The 13,665-nt window shown below is 31.1% G+C and overlaps 1 protein-coding gene across 1 annotated transcript in view; it reads left to right on the top strand.

The window, feature by feature from the left end:
- The first annotated feature begins 821 nt into the window (after window positions 1-821).
- The window catches only part of LOC130641858 (dynein axonemal heavy chain 7-like), a 52,609-nt gene continuing 39,765 nt past the window's right edge, over window positions 822-13,665 (top strand). Inside the window, exons 1-13 of the mRNA XM_057448858.1 lie at window positions 822-917; window positions 3,141-3,204; window positions 3,524-3,608; window positions 4,058-4,205; window positions 4,358-4,463; window positions 6,450-6,554; window positions 6,872-6,950; window positions 7,230-7,302; window positions 8,032-8,157; window positions 9,073-9,192; window positions 10,486-11,116; window positions 12,376-12,954; window positions 13,311-13,583. Coding sequence (XP_057304841.1) covers window positions 895-917; window positions 3,141-3,204; window positions 3,524-3,608; window positions 4,058-4,205; window positions 4,358-4,463; window positions 6,450-6,554; window positions 6,872-6,950; window positions 7,230-7,302; window positions 8,032-8,157; window positions 9,073-9,192; window positions 10,486-11,116; window positions 12,376-12,954; window positions 13,311-13,583 — 2,412 coding nt within the window. The 5' untranslated portion in view covers window positions 822-894. The remainder of the gene's footprint in view (window positions 918-3,140; window positions 3,205-3,523; window positions 3,609-4,057; window positions 4,206-4,357; window positions 4,464-6,449; window positions 6,555-6,871; window positions 6,951-7,229; window positions 7,303-8,031; window positions 8,158-9,072; window positions 9,193-10,485; window positions 11,117-12,375; window positions 12,955-13,310; window positions 13,584-13,665) is intronic.

Here is a 13,665-nt window from a genome sequence, read left to right as displayed (position 1 = left end):
CATTATATGGTAATGGGTACAGCATAAGCAATGTTGCATTTGTTGACCAGTTTTGACGCAAGGTTTCCTGTTTTTAAAACCAATATTGGGAAATACTTTAATGGTCATTATTAGCTTTTATTTTTACGTCTGCCGTTTGCAACATTTTCTATATGTACAGCAAGCCATTAAAGAGCACCCCCCCATAGTTTATTCCAGCACAAAGCTTGAAAGTCAGATTCATCAATTGACTGAGAAGCCTCCTTGTTCAATTGCTTTTAGGTAGCTGCTATAGGGTTTATTCAAATCTTATCCATGTTCTTTACTGAGCTTCCATTCTTGTCCAGGGAGTTTATTATTTAATTATTTTTATTTTCTGTTTTTTTTTTTTTTATCTATTTATTATGAGCTGACCCTAGAGGTTGTTGTAACCTGAAATTATTGTCAAAATACACTATACTATACTATACTAAGAATGATGAATTAAGAATATAGTAAAAAATGATTAATCAAGAATATGGATTAGTACTTCTTGACTTTTAAAGAAAACCCACATAGGCCAAACAGAGTTTTTTTAAAGCAAGTGAAGAAGGACATTTTTTATTGTATCTATCCATTAAAACAATGTTTCTTTTGTTTTGATAGTCATTATCTTGATTACTTATCCCAAAAACAGAATGTTGCGTGGCAATTCACTTCACATACATAAATTAAAGTATGTTACATGTAGCATCAAAATTAGACAGTTAATTTATACTGTCTAAGAAATATCATACAAAATCTTGTTTATTTAAAGACTGAAGTGTTTTGTGACATATAACTTGTTATTATTATTTACTATATTTTTAGAAAAGATAATTTATGCAATGTAATTGATAACAAAATGAAACTTGGTTGACCACCTTGCTGAAATAAATGATGGCAAGCACATCAGACAGGTAAAAGTATTTGTGATTGTACGTACACAGACTTGTAGATGATAGATAGATGTGCTTATTTTACATGGCTAGCCTCACTAATATTGAGGGATACACCCTGTCTATTATTTCCAGTATTGTATTGTTAGTTTAGTCTTTACTCCACATTGATATTTTTAAAAATTTTTTTGTGTCTGAAGTGTACCCTAAAAGTGTTCTCTTTTTTCACTGGTGTCTTTATATTAGCAGATTTTTGATATCTTAAAGCTTTGTGAGTAAGTAAATTTATGGTATGTTGCAAGTATTGATTTTTGCGCAAATCAGCAAATGAAAAGAAATTAAGACAAATAATAAAATTTGTAGGTTTTTAAAAAAGAAATATACAATATTATAGTACCAAATGTCTAAGTCGATACAGAAAATAAATTACGTGATAATTATTGACTGATACTTCTGTGCACTCATGTATTTTAAAAACGTGAACTGCAACTCCAAGTGACACCTTTTTTGAGTATTAATTTCCTGGAAGGGGTGATTTTCTAATATTTCATTCGAGTATAAATTTTTGTCTATGAGAGGTTTAAATTTTTTTTGCAGGTATTTGCAAAAATAAGTACCCTTAATGTAATCTTTGAGAGAAGTGAAATTTTCAAAGTGATTAGATGATATGGAAATTATACTATACATTCATCCAGAGTCATGTCAAATTGAAAGGAAATGCAGAAAGTTAAATACTCTGACGAGTTGATCTACACAGCAAACCTGTAGCCACATCTAGAATGTTTAACATGTGCTTTTTTGCTACACATGTACTAACATTAACGGCTTTCTTACATACTGTTTTGTCTGTATATGCTTGTTTTGTCTGTATATGCTTGTTTTGTCTGTATATGCTTGTTTTGTCTGTATATGCTTGTTTTGTCTGTATATGCTTGTTTTGTCTGTATATGCTTGTTTTGTCTGTATATGCTTGTTTTGTCTGTATATGCTTGTTTTGTCTGTATATGATTGTTTTGTCTGTATATGCTTCTGTTTAACTTTGCTTTCTCTGAACTTCTTGTAATCAGGCTACTTTGTGAGAGATATAAATATTGTGGGAAAGCCATTATTGAAAAAAGACATTACATCTAAAAATTTGCACTGCTGTAGTTACCTTCTCCCAGGTGCAACATGACAGAATAGACATATAGCAAATTGATTTCAGACCAAAAGATGTAGTCCTAACCAGAGGTTTCTTGAGGAGGCTAGACTCCCTTGTTGCATGAGCTGATCTTTGATATTTTAGACTGAAACATTTTAAATGCTTAAAGGAAAGGTACTATATATTTAAAGTTCGGTATATGAGTATTATGTTAAAAAAATTTAGAGCAGTAGGTGCATAAAAAAGAGGCTGGAACAGAAGTCAAAAAATAAGAAAAAGTAATGATACCAATAGCTGATTTTTTAAGCAGGCAATCTTATTACATTTTGTAGACATTATTTGCATAACCCATACTTGAGAACCATACGTCATGTGAGAGTAAAATAATATGATGTGTGAAGAGAGTTAACATGACTTATATAAAATAGTGTTTTTTTCTTCCACTTAGCTTAAGTTTTAACAATGTTAAAGAAAATTATGGTTGCATTCAACTTTTTTTATAAGAAATTTGAAATCAATATTTATTATTTTTTAATTTTTTAAGACTGTGATTTGAACATATAACACACTCCTGTCGTCAGCAAAATTAAAAGCAGAGTATTTAATTATATTACCAAGATCATTTATGTAAAGCGAAAGTAAGAAAGGTTCAAGGCCTGAGCCTCAAGAAACACCATGTTTAGTGTTTAAAAGTCCAGATTTATGCTCAACGATTATAATTCGTTATAAGAGTCAAGTTGGAATAATTTAAGAAATTTTTGCACCTGTTATTATTGACTTCTGTGAAATTTATATTTTTAAAGATTGCACCCGTAATGCGTGCACAATGTTATTAAGGCATGTGTTTCAATGCACACCTATACCTAAAATATTGCTGTGCGATTATAATTACTTCTTTGTATGAGTCCATCATCAAGGAAATCACATATTTACCGAAATGGATGTTGAGTTAAAAAAAATAAAATACAATGATTTAATGCTATTTTGCTTTTTTGTTTTTTATGTGAATTTGTTAGAATAATTTTGCCATGCCAGAATGAACAATATGGGAGCTTCAGTTTTTATGCTAATTTTGTAATGCACTGTTCATGTTCAATTTTTAGTTTAATTAAGACAAAATCCAAAGCTGTCGACTCACCCATACGATTCTTACCAAGTTTACCAAAGGTAGGGAACCATAAAAATTGTACTTTTTTTATTTATATGTATATTTATGTGACTGTGCCACCAAATTAGTTTGAAACTTTCTTTAAATAATTAACACATAAAACAAACATTCTAAGGTAAAAAATGACGCCTTAGCACTGGAATGCTGCAAAACGCTTGGGTAAAATTCATATGCATGTCTTTGCGTAAATGTTTTGGTGATGTTTCAAAAATTATAATTGTTTTCGCAACGCCTTTGCTATCATTGAATCGTTATGTAAATGTTTATAATCAAACTAGTTTTGAGAGAAATATATTTAAATGTTATAAAAATTTATAGACACGTCAAAAACCAGAATGGCAGCAGACGTTATTTAAAGGTAAATCAAGATCTGGCCTTAACAGTGGCTTAGATGAGTTGCCAGGTAAAGTATTAAGGATTTTTGCCATTTTAAGGTCACAAATTTTGAATTTCAAATGTACATGTTTTATGGTACAAGAAATAAAAGCTTGCATTACAATATATTTCCACTATTGGAGACTCTTTCACATTTTATATGACTCTTTGCACTGCATTTGTTTGTTGTATGGCATGGGTAGCCGTAATACTAGTGACGCCGGTTTCCACTGTGACGTGACAAGGTATTGCAGTGTTGTTAATTAGGGTGGTATTTATGAAACATAGTGTTTATATGTTTACATCAAAAATTATAATCAAAAGGGTTTAAAGTAACCTATGTGGAAAACCTAGAAAATATTTTGCAGGCTACAATTGTTTAAGCAAATATTTCTGTATTTAATTTACATTAGGGGTCTTTTGGCAATGCTTAAAGCTGGTGTGTTTTGTAAAATGATATTTCTGTCTGCGTTTAAGCTGTGCTTGATGGTAGAAATGCTGTCAGCCAAATGTCTAGTATTTCCCGATCCAAAAAGCAGGGTGGTAGAATTCAAGATAAAAGTTCAATGTCATACCCAAAGAAGGACCGAGAAGCATTTCGCCAGGCTTTGGTTGGAATTATAATGTGAGTATATGACGTGTATTTGCCACATACCAGAAACTTGAATTGGAGAAATGTTAATGTTGCTTCATTTTACGGCAAATCTAAAAAAATAACTGTAAAATTAAAATCTAAACTAAGAGCTATGATAGCATGTACTTTCTTTTGCATTTAAGGCAAAATGAAGATGCAACACAGCCACCCACAATGCCATCTGTAACAGACAAAGATTATATTGCTGAACGCTCAGGATCACCATCTGTAGCTGAAAAAGATATATTGGTAAAACATCTGAGTGAAACCTGTTTTTATATTATTATGATCTAAATCTGTTCAAAAACATTGTTGGAAACTTGATAAAGTTATCATTATACGGTTATCTCCCTAAGAGCGCTTTCTTTCCTGTATGCAAGCAGGCATCTTTCCTGTCTGCGAGTAGGCAACTGTCAAATTCTTTTTGCTTACTATCTAAAAATACTATACTTCAAATATATACAATTGCTTTTTATTCATTCTTCTGATAAAAATATAATATAAACTGTTTTGCAAACATTCCCTCAGACAACCTTCGGGGCTTTTCGGCTTTGCTGTGAAATTATTGTTTGCTTTTTAAGTTTGTAAAAAATATTCCCCGCAATAAAAAAAATATTTTTAATTAAAAAGTTTACCTATTGACGTGAGTTCATCAATTTTTCGTAGCAACTGTCTATAAAATCATAATGTCTTGTTTCCAAAATCCTGCATCGACTAGGTTTTGATTTTGGCGCAATGCAACCTGTGTTTTTAAATTTCTCATAAACGTTAGATATTGCTTGTTGTGATACCAAAGCGCTATCTTCCTTCAATATTGATGAATATTGATGAAATTTCAGTAAATTTAACTTCTAAATTAGTGAGATCTACAACACGTTGTCTCAAGTATAAATTTAGTCCAGGTGCATTTTTGACGTTTAAGATATTAAAAGCTGATAACAACTTCTTATTTGTGGCACAGGAAATAATAGAGACGTTCTTTTCAGTTATAAAAAAACATTCACTTGTGGAAACTATATTTAATCAAAACAAAACTTATTAAATATGTTACTTATAGCCATATTAAAGAGGAAAAAATTTAAGCGGGAATTTAAAACTTTCCGCAGACAATAAATCAAAATTTCCATGCATGCGATCTTATATCTTTAAAATCTTAAAACTTCAAAAAATTTTCAAGAAGGTGAAGTAAAAACACAATTCCTTTATTCCTGTACACCGCACAGAAATTATTGATTTTAGCATAGCAAGCACTTGTAAGGTATGTTCTATCAATGTTCATGTTAACGAAAAATCATGAGTATTTAAGTTATTAATTAAACTTTGTTACTACTTGTGCAACTAAAAATATTTAATGTAAATTAAATTATGAAAAGTTGAAAAGCGGCTGATAACAACGCTAGCGATGCATCATAAAATCATTGCTTAAAATAATATTGTGTTATCGTTAATTATTTTTTTTATGTTTTAATTATTTTGTTTTAGTTATTTTTTTAAGGTTAATTTTTAAAAGACGACTATAAAAAGCTTAAAATACAGTTAAAGCTTGAATTTTAAAGGTACTAAAAAGCTACTGAGCACAAGATAAAATAAATTTGCCGTATTCCTTTAACAATATCTATAATAATTAGTGCAGCCATAAGTAATAACAAATCAATTAAATAAAAAAGATTTGTGTTAACTCTAAGCGCTGCAAAGCCTTCTTAAATCATTCGTGTTTCGCAACTCTATTAATTTAGGAAAGCTTTTGGAGATCAAAAAAGATCGTGGTTTTCATGATCCATCACGAAGAGCATGATCATCACGATAGTTTTGCAATCTGCTATCTAATATTTTTATAATCATGACAGACACGATAGGATTGTCGCGCATGATACACGACCACGATGTTAGGCTTCCTGATACTGATACTGTATGAAATGACATAAACTATATAAAACTGTCACAAAGCTTTTGCAGAAAGCCTAAACAATACTTACGAACCATATTATATATTTATCTTTAAAATGCAATGATACAAAGCAGAAACAGCATATATTGCCTTATAAAACTGTGTGTTTTGTACCAAAGCTACTGGAAAGATGTTTTAAGCTGTCTAAATATTTCCATGTTCTGTTAAAAACTGTCACCAATACAGTAGTGTAAAAATTTTAATGGTGTACGCAGCTTTTTACAAACCATCTGGCGGCGGTTAAAAGTTAAAATTCTAAATTTTTATATGCAGTGTTTTCCATTTAGAGATATTACTACTATATACATCATGGAATTGACACGAAGAATGTAGCACCAATGGAAGACATGTGGATTGATAATGTACTATCTCTTGTTCCAGAGTCCTGCAAGGTTTGTTTGCTTAATGATAATAAACAGATGTTGACAACATGCAGCTGAGCCAACATTAGAGGCCTAAATTTTGCGAATGGTGTTTTTTCAGATCCATATTAATATTTTTTATTTTATCAATATGGTATATAGCCTATTGGATAAATGCATAAACATTTCTATTAGTAAATAGTTCTAGTGTTACCAAGTTTATCTGAAATCTGGGCACAGTGTAGTGAAAGAGGTACTATGTTTCATGAAACATGCTTCCACATTTTGTATTTATGCATCAAAAACAAAATGATGTAAAGGATCATTTGTATTTATGATTTTTATAGATAAATCTTGAGGAGTACATCAGTACGCTGTCTGACGAAGTTCGTGAAGACTATTTGCTCAGTGTGAAAAAAGCTATTGGTATAGTTTTCAGCTTTTTATTTTCAAAGTTTAATTATTATTTAATGATTGTGCCCAGATTGTTTTGTTTGTGTGAGGAATTATGTGCTATGGACAACAAGGTACTAAACTACATTTTTGTTCTTCTGTGAGGTATATTTTTCATTACAACAATTTTTTCGTGAGCCGCAATGTCCTAAGCTTAAACCAACCTGGTCCAAACATGGTCATTTTTATTATAATTGCAGCATAAAAATTGTCTATGATAATTACGATGTACTAAACCTTGTTCTGTTTTAGTTGATTTTGTTCTTCGTGATCCACGAGAAAAAGAAGAAAATATCACAAAAGAGGTTCTGCCCCATTGTATTGAGTAGGTTTTTATTCTAAACATAATATGATGCTGTTTTCTTGTAGATGATAAAATAATTACTATATATAATTTAACTTAGAGCCTGAATATACAAGGCGAGTTGGCTTGGTGTTGGCCCGGTTGGCGGGTCAACCCGCTTGAAAAAATTACGCATTATACGGGAAAAGTCAACCCGGTCAAGACCTACACTGGTGCCGGGTTGAAAAAAAGTGTGTATAATTTTTTAAAAATGGCGGATGTAAGATGTGAACAAACAAGCGAAATTAAATCAAAATTATTATTAAGTATTTTGGTTGCCAATAATTTGTTATTTCAAATCCAAGGTGTTCTGTATTTGTCATTGCTTCGAAGAAATCACCTAATACAGAACATATTGACATATTTTTTAACAAAACGAAGGAAACTCTTAAAACACCAACAGGGAAATCTACGTAATTTGCTCCACAAGTTCTAAAGTCCATTTAAACTTCATGTCTGCTGCTTCGCTTGCCATTATTGTTTTTCCTCTGTTTTGGATCACAATGCGCATGCTCTTCTTTTTCAACCCCGCGCTGGCTCGGCAAAGTGAAATTATATGAACCGAGTCAACCCACCTAACCAACCTGTCCTGGGTTGAAAAAACGAGCCAGCTCGCCTATGTGAGTTGACTCACCTCATATAATGTCAAATATTTTTTTGTAGTGATCTGCCATTATGCCGAGCTGTCTTAATAATTTGTATTGTTTTCAGAATGATGCAAGTACCAAAACCTTGGAAGAAGTCATTTCTAACTGCATGTGCACGTATAGAGCAAAATCTTTACATTACCAACCCCACTATGGCTGCTGTTTTAAACCTATGGCATAGAAACTACGGGTGTGTAAAATTTGGTGAATTACCAAAAGCAAATGCTTAAATCTTTTGTCTATACATCAGCTTCTAATGTTGACATAACTTTTGTCTGTTTTTACATTGCAAAACGTGTAGGTGTTTATAATTAAAATTTTGAATGTGATTTGCTAAAGAGGATTAAGACATACATCAAATTTTCAGATTTAGAGTACAATTCTTAATATTTGGAGTACAAATTCTCACTATCTTCAGTACAAAATATTAAAAAACTTTTCATAGTGGTAGAATCTGACGGAATCTGCAAAATATTATATGAAATAAGTGGCTTACAATGACAGTCAAAATTTGATGAAGTAGGTAAAAACAAAGGCATAAAACACTCAATAAAAAGTCCTTATTTACCTAAACAACCTATATTTATCCTATATTTATCCTTCCCTAGAATTATCGAACAATGCTTTCAAATGTTATATGTATATATGTTTTAGGGATATACTTTGTGGTAACAATAGTTATCCCATTAATTTGTGTAATATATCAGTTTCTTTTTCTTTTTCGGCTTTTGCTGTTATTTTACTTGCCTTAAGGTGTGTAAAATAGTTTTCCAAAATTTAAACTCAAGAACTTATGTAAATAAAATCAACGCTTAGGATGAAAATACCTTGAAAGGCAGTGGTTCTATTAAGCAAATTTGTCTTGTCGAAATCATATTGAGATCTACAAGTTATGGCAGTTATTGCAAATTAAAAAAAACCTGAAAAATGTTGCGTAATGCCAAAATGTTCAAATTTTAAATTGGCTAAAAATGTTCAGATGTTAAACCAGTTCAACTTCTTAAAAAAGTCTGATTATGCTACATATGTATGATTTTTGTATGTTACACAATCTAATTTGATGAGTTCGACAATCACTGCCTTAAAACAACAACTATTCCTTTAGGGAATTAACGTTAATAGATCCTGAGGATGTCAAAACAAGAGAAGAATCAATGGAGCTTGCATTTTTTCAAAATCTCATGGTGAGACATATTGAAGGTGGAAAGGACCAGCTGTTGAAAAGGTAAAAATATTCAACGCTTTCATCCCAATTTAAAAAATTTTATATGCCATCTTAAATTGAAATTTTGTTTGGCAAGAGATTTGCTTTCGAAAACATAATATTTGTTTCAGAAATCCTGTTAGAGAGCTGGTGATTTATATAAAACATTTATATCAGTCCATCAAACAACAACAAACATCAAAATAAAAATAAAATAAAAACTCAAGAATAAATTGAAGCCATCAACTTAGTACAATAATAACCCAGGCTGTAGCACAAATATCACCCAAGGTCCTAAGTCCTAACCTGGCACAAAAGAAAGAAAAGTGTAGTTTAGTGTTTTTACAATAATTACTTCAGGTAAAAATATTCAAAACAGAAACATTCTATGCAGAATTCGAATAGAAAGCCCCTATAGAATTACCCATGTAAACAAAACATTGTGGCGGTATTAAAAAAGAGAAATGTCAAATTGAATGTACATCTTTAAATTTAGTTACAGCTAAAAGTGAATTAAATTTTTCGACTATCCTTAACCAAGAATGGCATTGATTTTGGCGATTTTCATTTTAGCTGAGTAACCAAAAAGTTATTGAATAAATCTAAAGTTAGGAAGAAATGAAGCACTCATAAGTTTGAGGCTAAATAGCTTAGGTGGTAAAATCAGTTATTTCTCATTGTTCTTGTAACTAAGGACAACCTTAAACCAAGATGGAGCCAATTTCCTAAGCTGGGTCAACCCACTCGTTGTGGAATCAACAGGTTTATGATGTCATCAAAAAAAACTTTGAGTCCCAATGTCTTTGCAACCGTTCGTCAAAACGTCTATACATTTTCTTGATCAAAATTGTCATTAAAATTAAAAGAAGCCAGATTTTTTCCATTATTCTTCTGCTTAACTGGATTTTCTACTGGCTTTAACAACAATGTCACATATAATAATATATTGTAGGAATTAGATATAAAATCATTTCTAATTTTTCTTGAAACTTACCAATACCAGTCTATATCGACCCATTGTTAAGAGAGCCAGGTCAATCGGTATATCTGAAAAATCCAGTCCAAAATCCGGATGGTTAACAATGTTTTTTAATAATTGATGTGAATATCATATATTGTTGTTGTTTATTTAAAAATATAATTTGGTTGAGTTTACATTAAATTTTATACATAAGTTTAGAAATTAATTGAGGACACATTTTTTAATGGTCACGCTTAACTGACTTAAATGTCTGTTTAAGTAGATTCTTGAGAATAAAAAATTTTTTTAATGACTTTTAAAATATGAATTTGTTTATTTTTTTTTTATAACAGATGGTTTCCGGAAGTACAAAACATCTTTTATCATGGAAACAAGAAAAGGCTAATCCCAGGAAGTCAACAAACAAGGAAGTTAAATGCATTTTTTAATGCTGCTGCAGTACTTATGAGTAACCAACTGCAGTGTCTCGCATTTTTATCCCTGAATAAATATGAGTCTTTGTTAGATCATGTTCCACATTTTAAAAATATGTTTAATCACCCAGGGTTTATTGTCAGACTTGTGTTAGATGGCGAAGAAGTAAAATTTGAACCAGATTTCCATGATTTTGAAGTCATCTTGTTAAATGTTTTTGATGTTATTGTTAAAGCAGTGATGATTGTGCCATGTATCGAGACGAAATTATATTCTGAATGGTCTGGTCAAAAAAAGTTTTTGAAACCAAATATTGCTGATGAAATAGTTGATACTTTAAAAGACAAAATAAAGGAGTTGATCGAGAATCAAAGTATGGGACCAATAAATCATGCAAAGCTGTTTGATAAATTTGAACAGCTAATCACATTACAAGGTGATGCGGATATTGAGCAGTTTTTAAGAGAAGACCATAGCTTTGATGAATATATCGAAAAAGTGAAAGAATATAATGACTTGGTTGAAGAGATAACATATGGTTGTCAAAAGGTTTGGGGTTACTTTTTTTTATCAGCTCATATAGCTTTTTTGTTGTCAGCTGATAACTCTACAGCACTGTTAGAAAGTTTTTAAAAATTCTGTTGTTCTTTTTTAACCTATTTTCCCTGCCTTGACTTACTAGATCTCAAGTTTGTTTAGCTAATATTTTTTAATTTGATAATACTGCTCATGTGGTTTTAGTACCAGCCGTTAAAACTTCTAACGTAAGTGTAGTCTCTAGAATATTTGGCTCTTCTTTTCTGTTGTTGGTCATCTTAGCAACCCACATGGAGGAGCCAGCTTGAATTTGAATGATTCTAATTGCCAGTTTTAGGTCCCAAAATGCAGTCATGTGTGTTCACTTATCTTTTGGGTGAACTGGCTTGTCCTGTGGTATTTTGTGGCCCAGAATATAGTAAAACTAACTTCTGTACTACTCCCAACTTTTATAATTGGATAGAGCTAGAAAAAAAAAATGAAAAAAATAGTTGTATCAAATTTCGTGGTTGCATTACCACAGGGTTTGAATTAAATATTAAAAGTGAAAAAAATTTGAAAAACATTAGGATAATTTTTCTCCTTTTTTTCCCTCTGATGTTTACGTTAAACAAGATATGGTGTTGTTAAGTTTTGATTGCGTTTTAATAATTTTAGAACAAAATACATTGTTGTTTAAGCTCATTATAATTGCTTTTTGATAATTTTAGAACAACATACATCTTTGTTTAAGCTTAGCATAGCAAATTTTGTTTTGATTATCTTTAAGTAAAGATTGTGTAATAATCGGCGTATTTCATTCTAAAATGCTTAAAATCTCTGTAGTTTGCTTTTAAATGATGAGAAAAGAAACTTAGAGTGCTTTAAAAATTATGAGAACACCTCCTTTCAAAGCATAAACAACGCCATATATCCTTCTGTAACCTCCATTTAAAGCTTTAAAATTGGAGTATCAGAATCATTTTGTGTGAAGAAAAGAATGTCTATTAATTTAAAAATGTATATAAAATTGCAATAGCTGTAGATTTGATATTTCAAAAAATGCTGGTTTAAATGCTGGTTCATATGCTTAAAAACGACAATAATATGGCTGGTTTATACTGATGTCAGCATTCCTGCTTGAATTTTAGAAATACCTATTGCAATTATTGTCATTATTCAAGTGGTTTATGGAAGTTATGCGTTGCAAAAGTTTGAAATGCCGTTAATGTTGGAAACTGCATTTTTGCTTTAGAATTTTTGACAGCATTTTATATCATCCTTTTTTCCAGGTTGCAAAAATAGGCATGTTTGAACTTCATTGTGATGAGCTGATTAGAGCACTTTCAAAGCGAGCAGAAAGTCAAAGGATGAAACTGTTAACAAAGATGTTACAAGATCATCAAACATACAATAAAACTTTATGCGATGCTTACGAGGAGATTGCAGAAAAAGCTTTAACTTCTCCATCTAGCACGGAACATTTAATGGAACTTAAATCTTATATTGAGCAAGTTGAAAATGAAACAATATTTGAATTAGAAACTAAATTGATAAACACAAGAGACCGGTTGGGCTTTCTTCTTGATTTTGTTGCTTTCTCCCCTGCAGATATTCGTATGAATAACAGTGTCTTTCAATGGCATCAAAGAATGCCAGAAGTATTCCAAGAGCATCGCAAGATCGTTAATGCAAATCGTATGCAATATGAGAATGCCTTAAAGATGAGACGTGAACGTTTTATAGAGGATTTGGATGGCTATTCTAGGCAAATTGAGGAATTCCATTCGTTTGGAGAATTGCATGAGATTTCCAGATATCTAAAGAAAGCAAAGGCATTACATTCCAGACTTGAAGTAGCATCGGATAAGGTAATGATTGTTAAAGATAAAGAAAAAATTCATTAAAATATCCCTGTCATTACTTGCAGCTACCATTTTGACTCACAGACATATAACTTATACAATTTTTTTTTACAATTTTATACTTCAGGGTTTTTTAATTTTTATGCCCTTATTGTTATTACATAACATTTCTCAAGCAAGTTTTTTTTTTATCTGTCTCTAATTTGAAAAGTTACAAGTAGACCCTAATCAGAAACTTTACCTTTAAGTTGTGGCACTCTATCCACTAAGTGGTCACGAAAAACTAACTTACCAAACCATTAGTTACATTTCCTTGTATTTTTTCTTACTTCTTTAAGCATGATGACCATATTTCTGTCTAGATTAATGCAATCAATGAAGAGGAAGAAGCATTCGGATGGGACACCACAACATATCCGTTACGACAACAAGTGGTAAATCAGTTGAATCCATTCTTGAAATTATACCAAACAACTGTGGAATTTGAAAATCAGTATAAAACATGGATGGAAGGTCCTCTGGGCTCGGCAGATCCAGATTTTATAGAACAAGAAACAGGAAATATATGGAGAGCTTTTTACAAACTTGAAAAACAGTTTAAAGATACACCACCTGCCCAAAATATTGCTGCAAAGGTAAGTGTCTTTTGATGAAAACCATTGTCAGGGTAAATGGAGTTTAGTAAGTTGTTATAAACATTCAATGCATTTGATACAG

Source organism: Hydractinia symbiolongicarpus, chromosome 4 (assembly GCF_029227915.1).
Source record: "Hydractinia symbiolongicarpus strain clone_291-10 chromosome 4, HSymV2.1, whole genome shotgun sequence".
Taxonomy (NCBI): Eukaryota; Metazoa; Cnidaria; class Hydrozoa; order Anthoathecata; family Hydractiniidae; genus Hydractinia; species Hydractinia symbiolongicarpus.
This window is presented reverse-complemented; position numbering and strand designations above follow the sequence as displayed.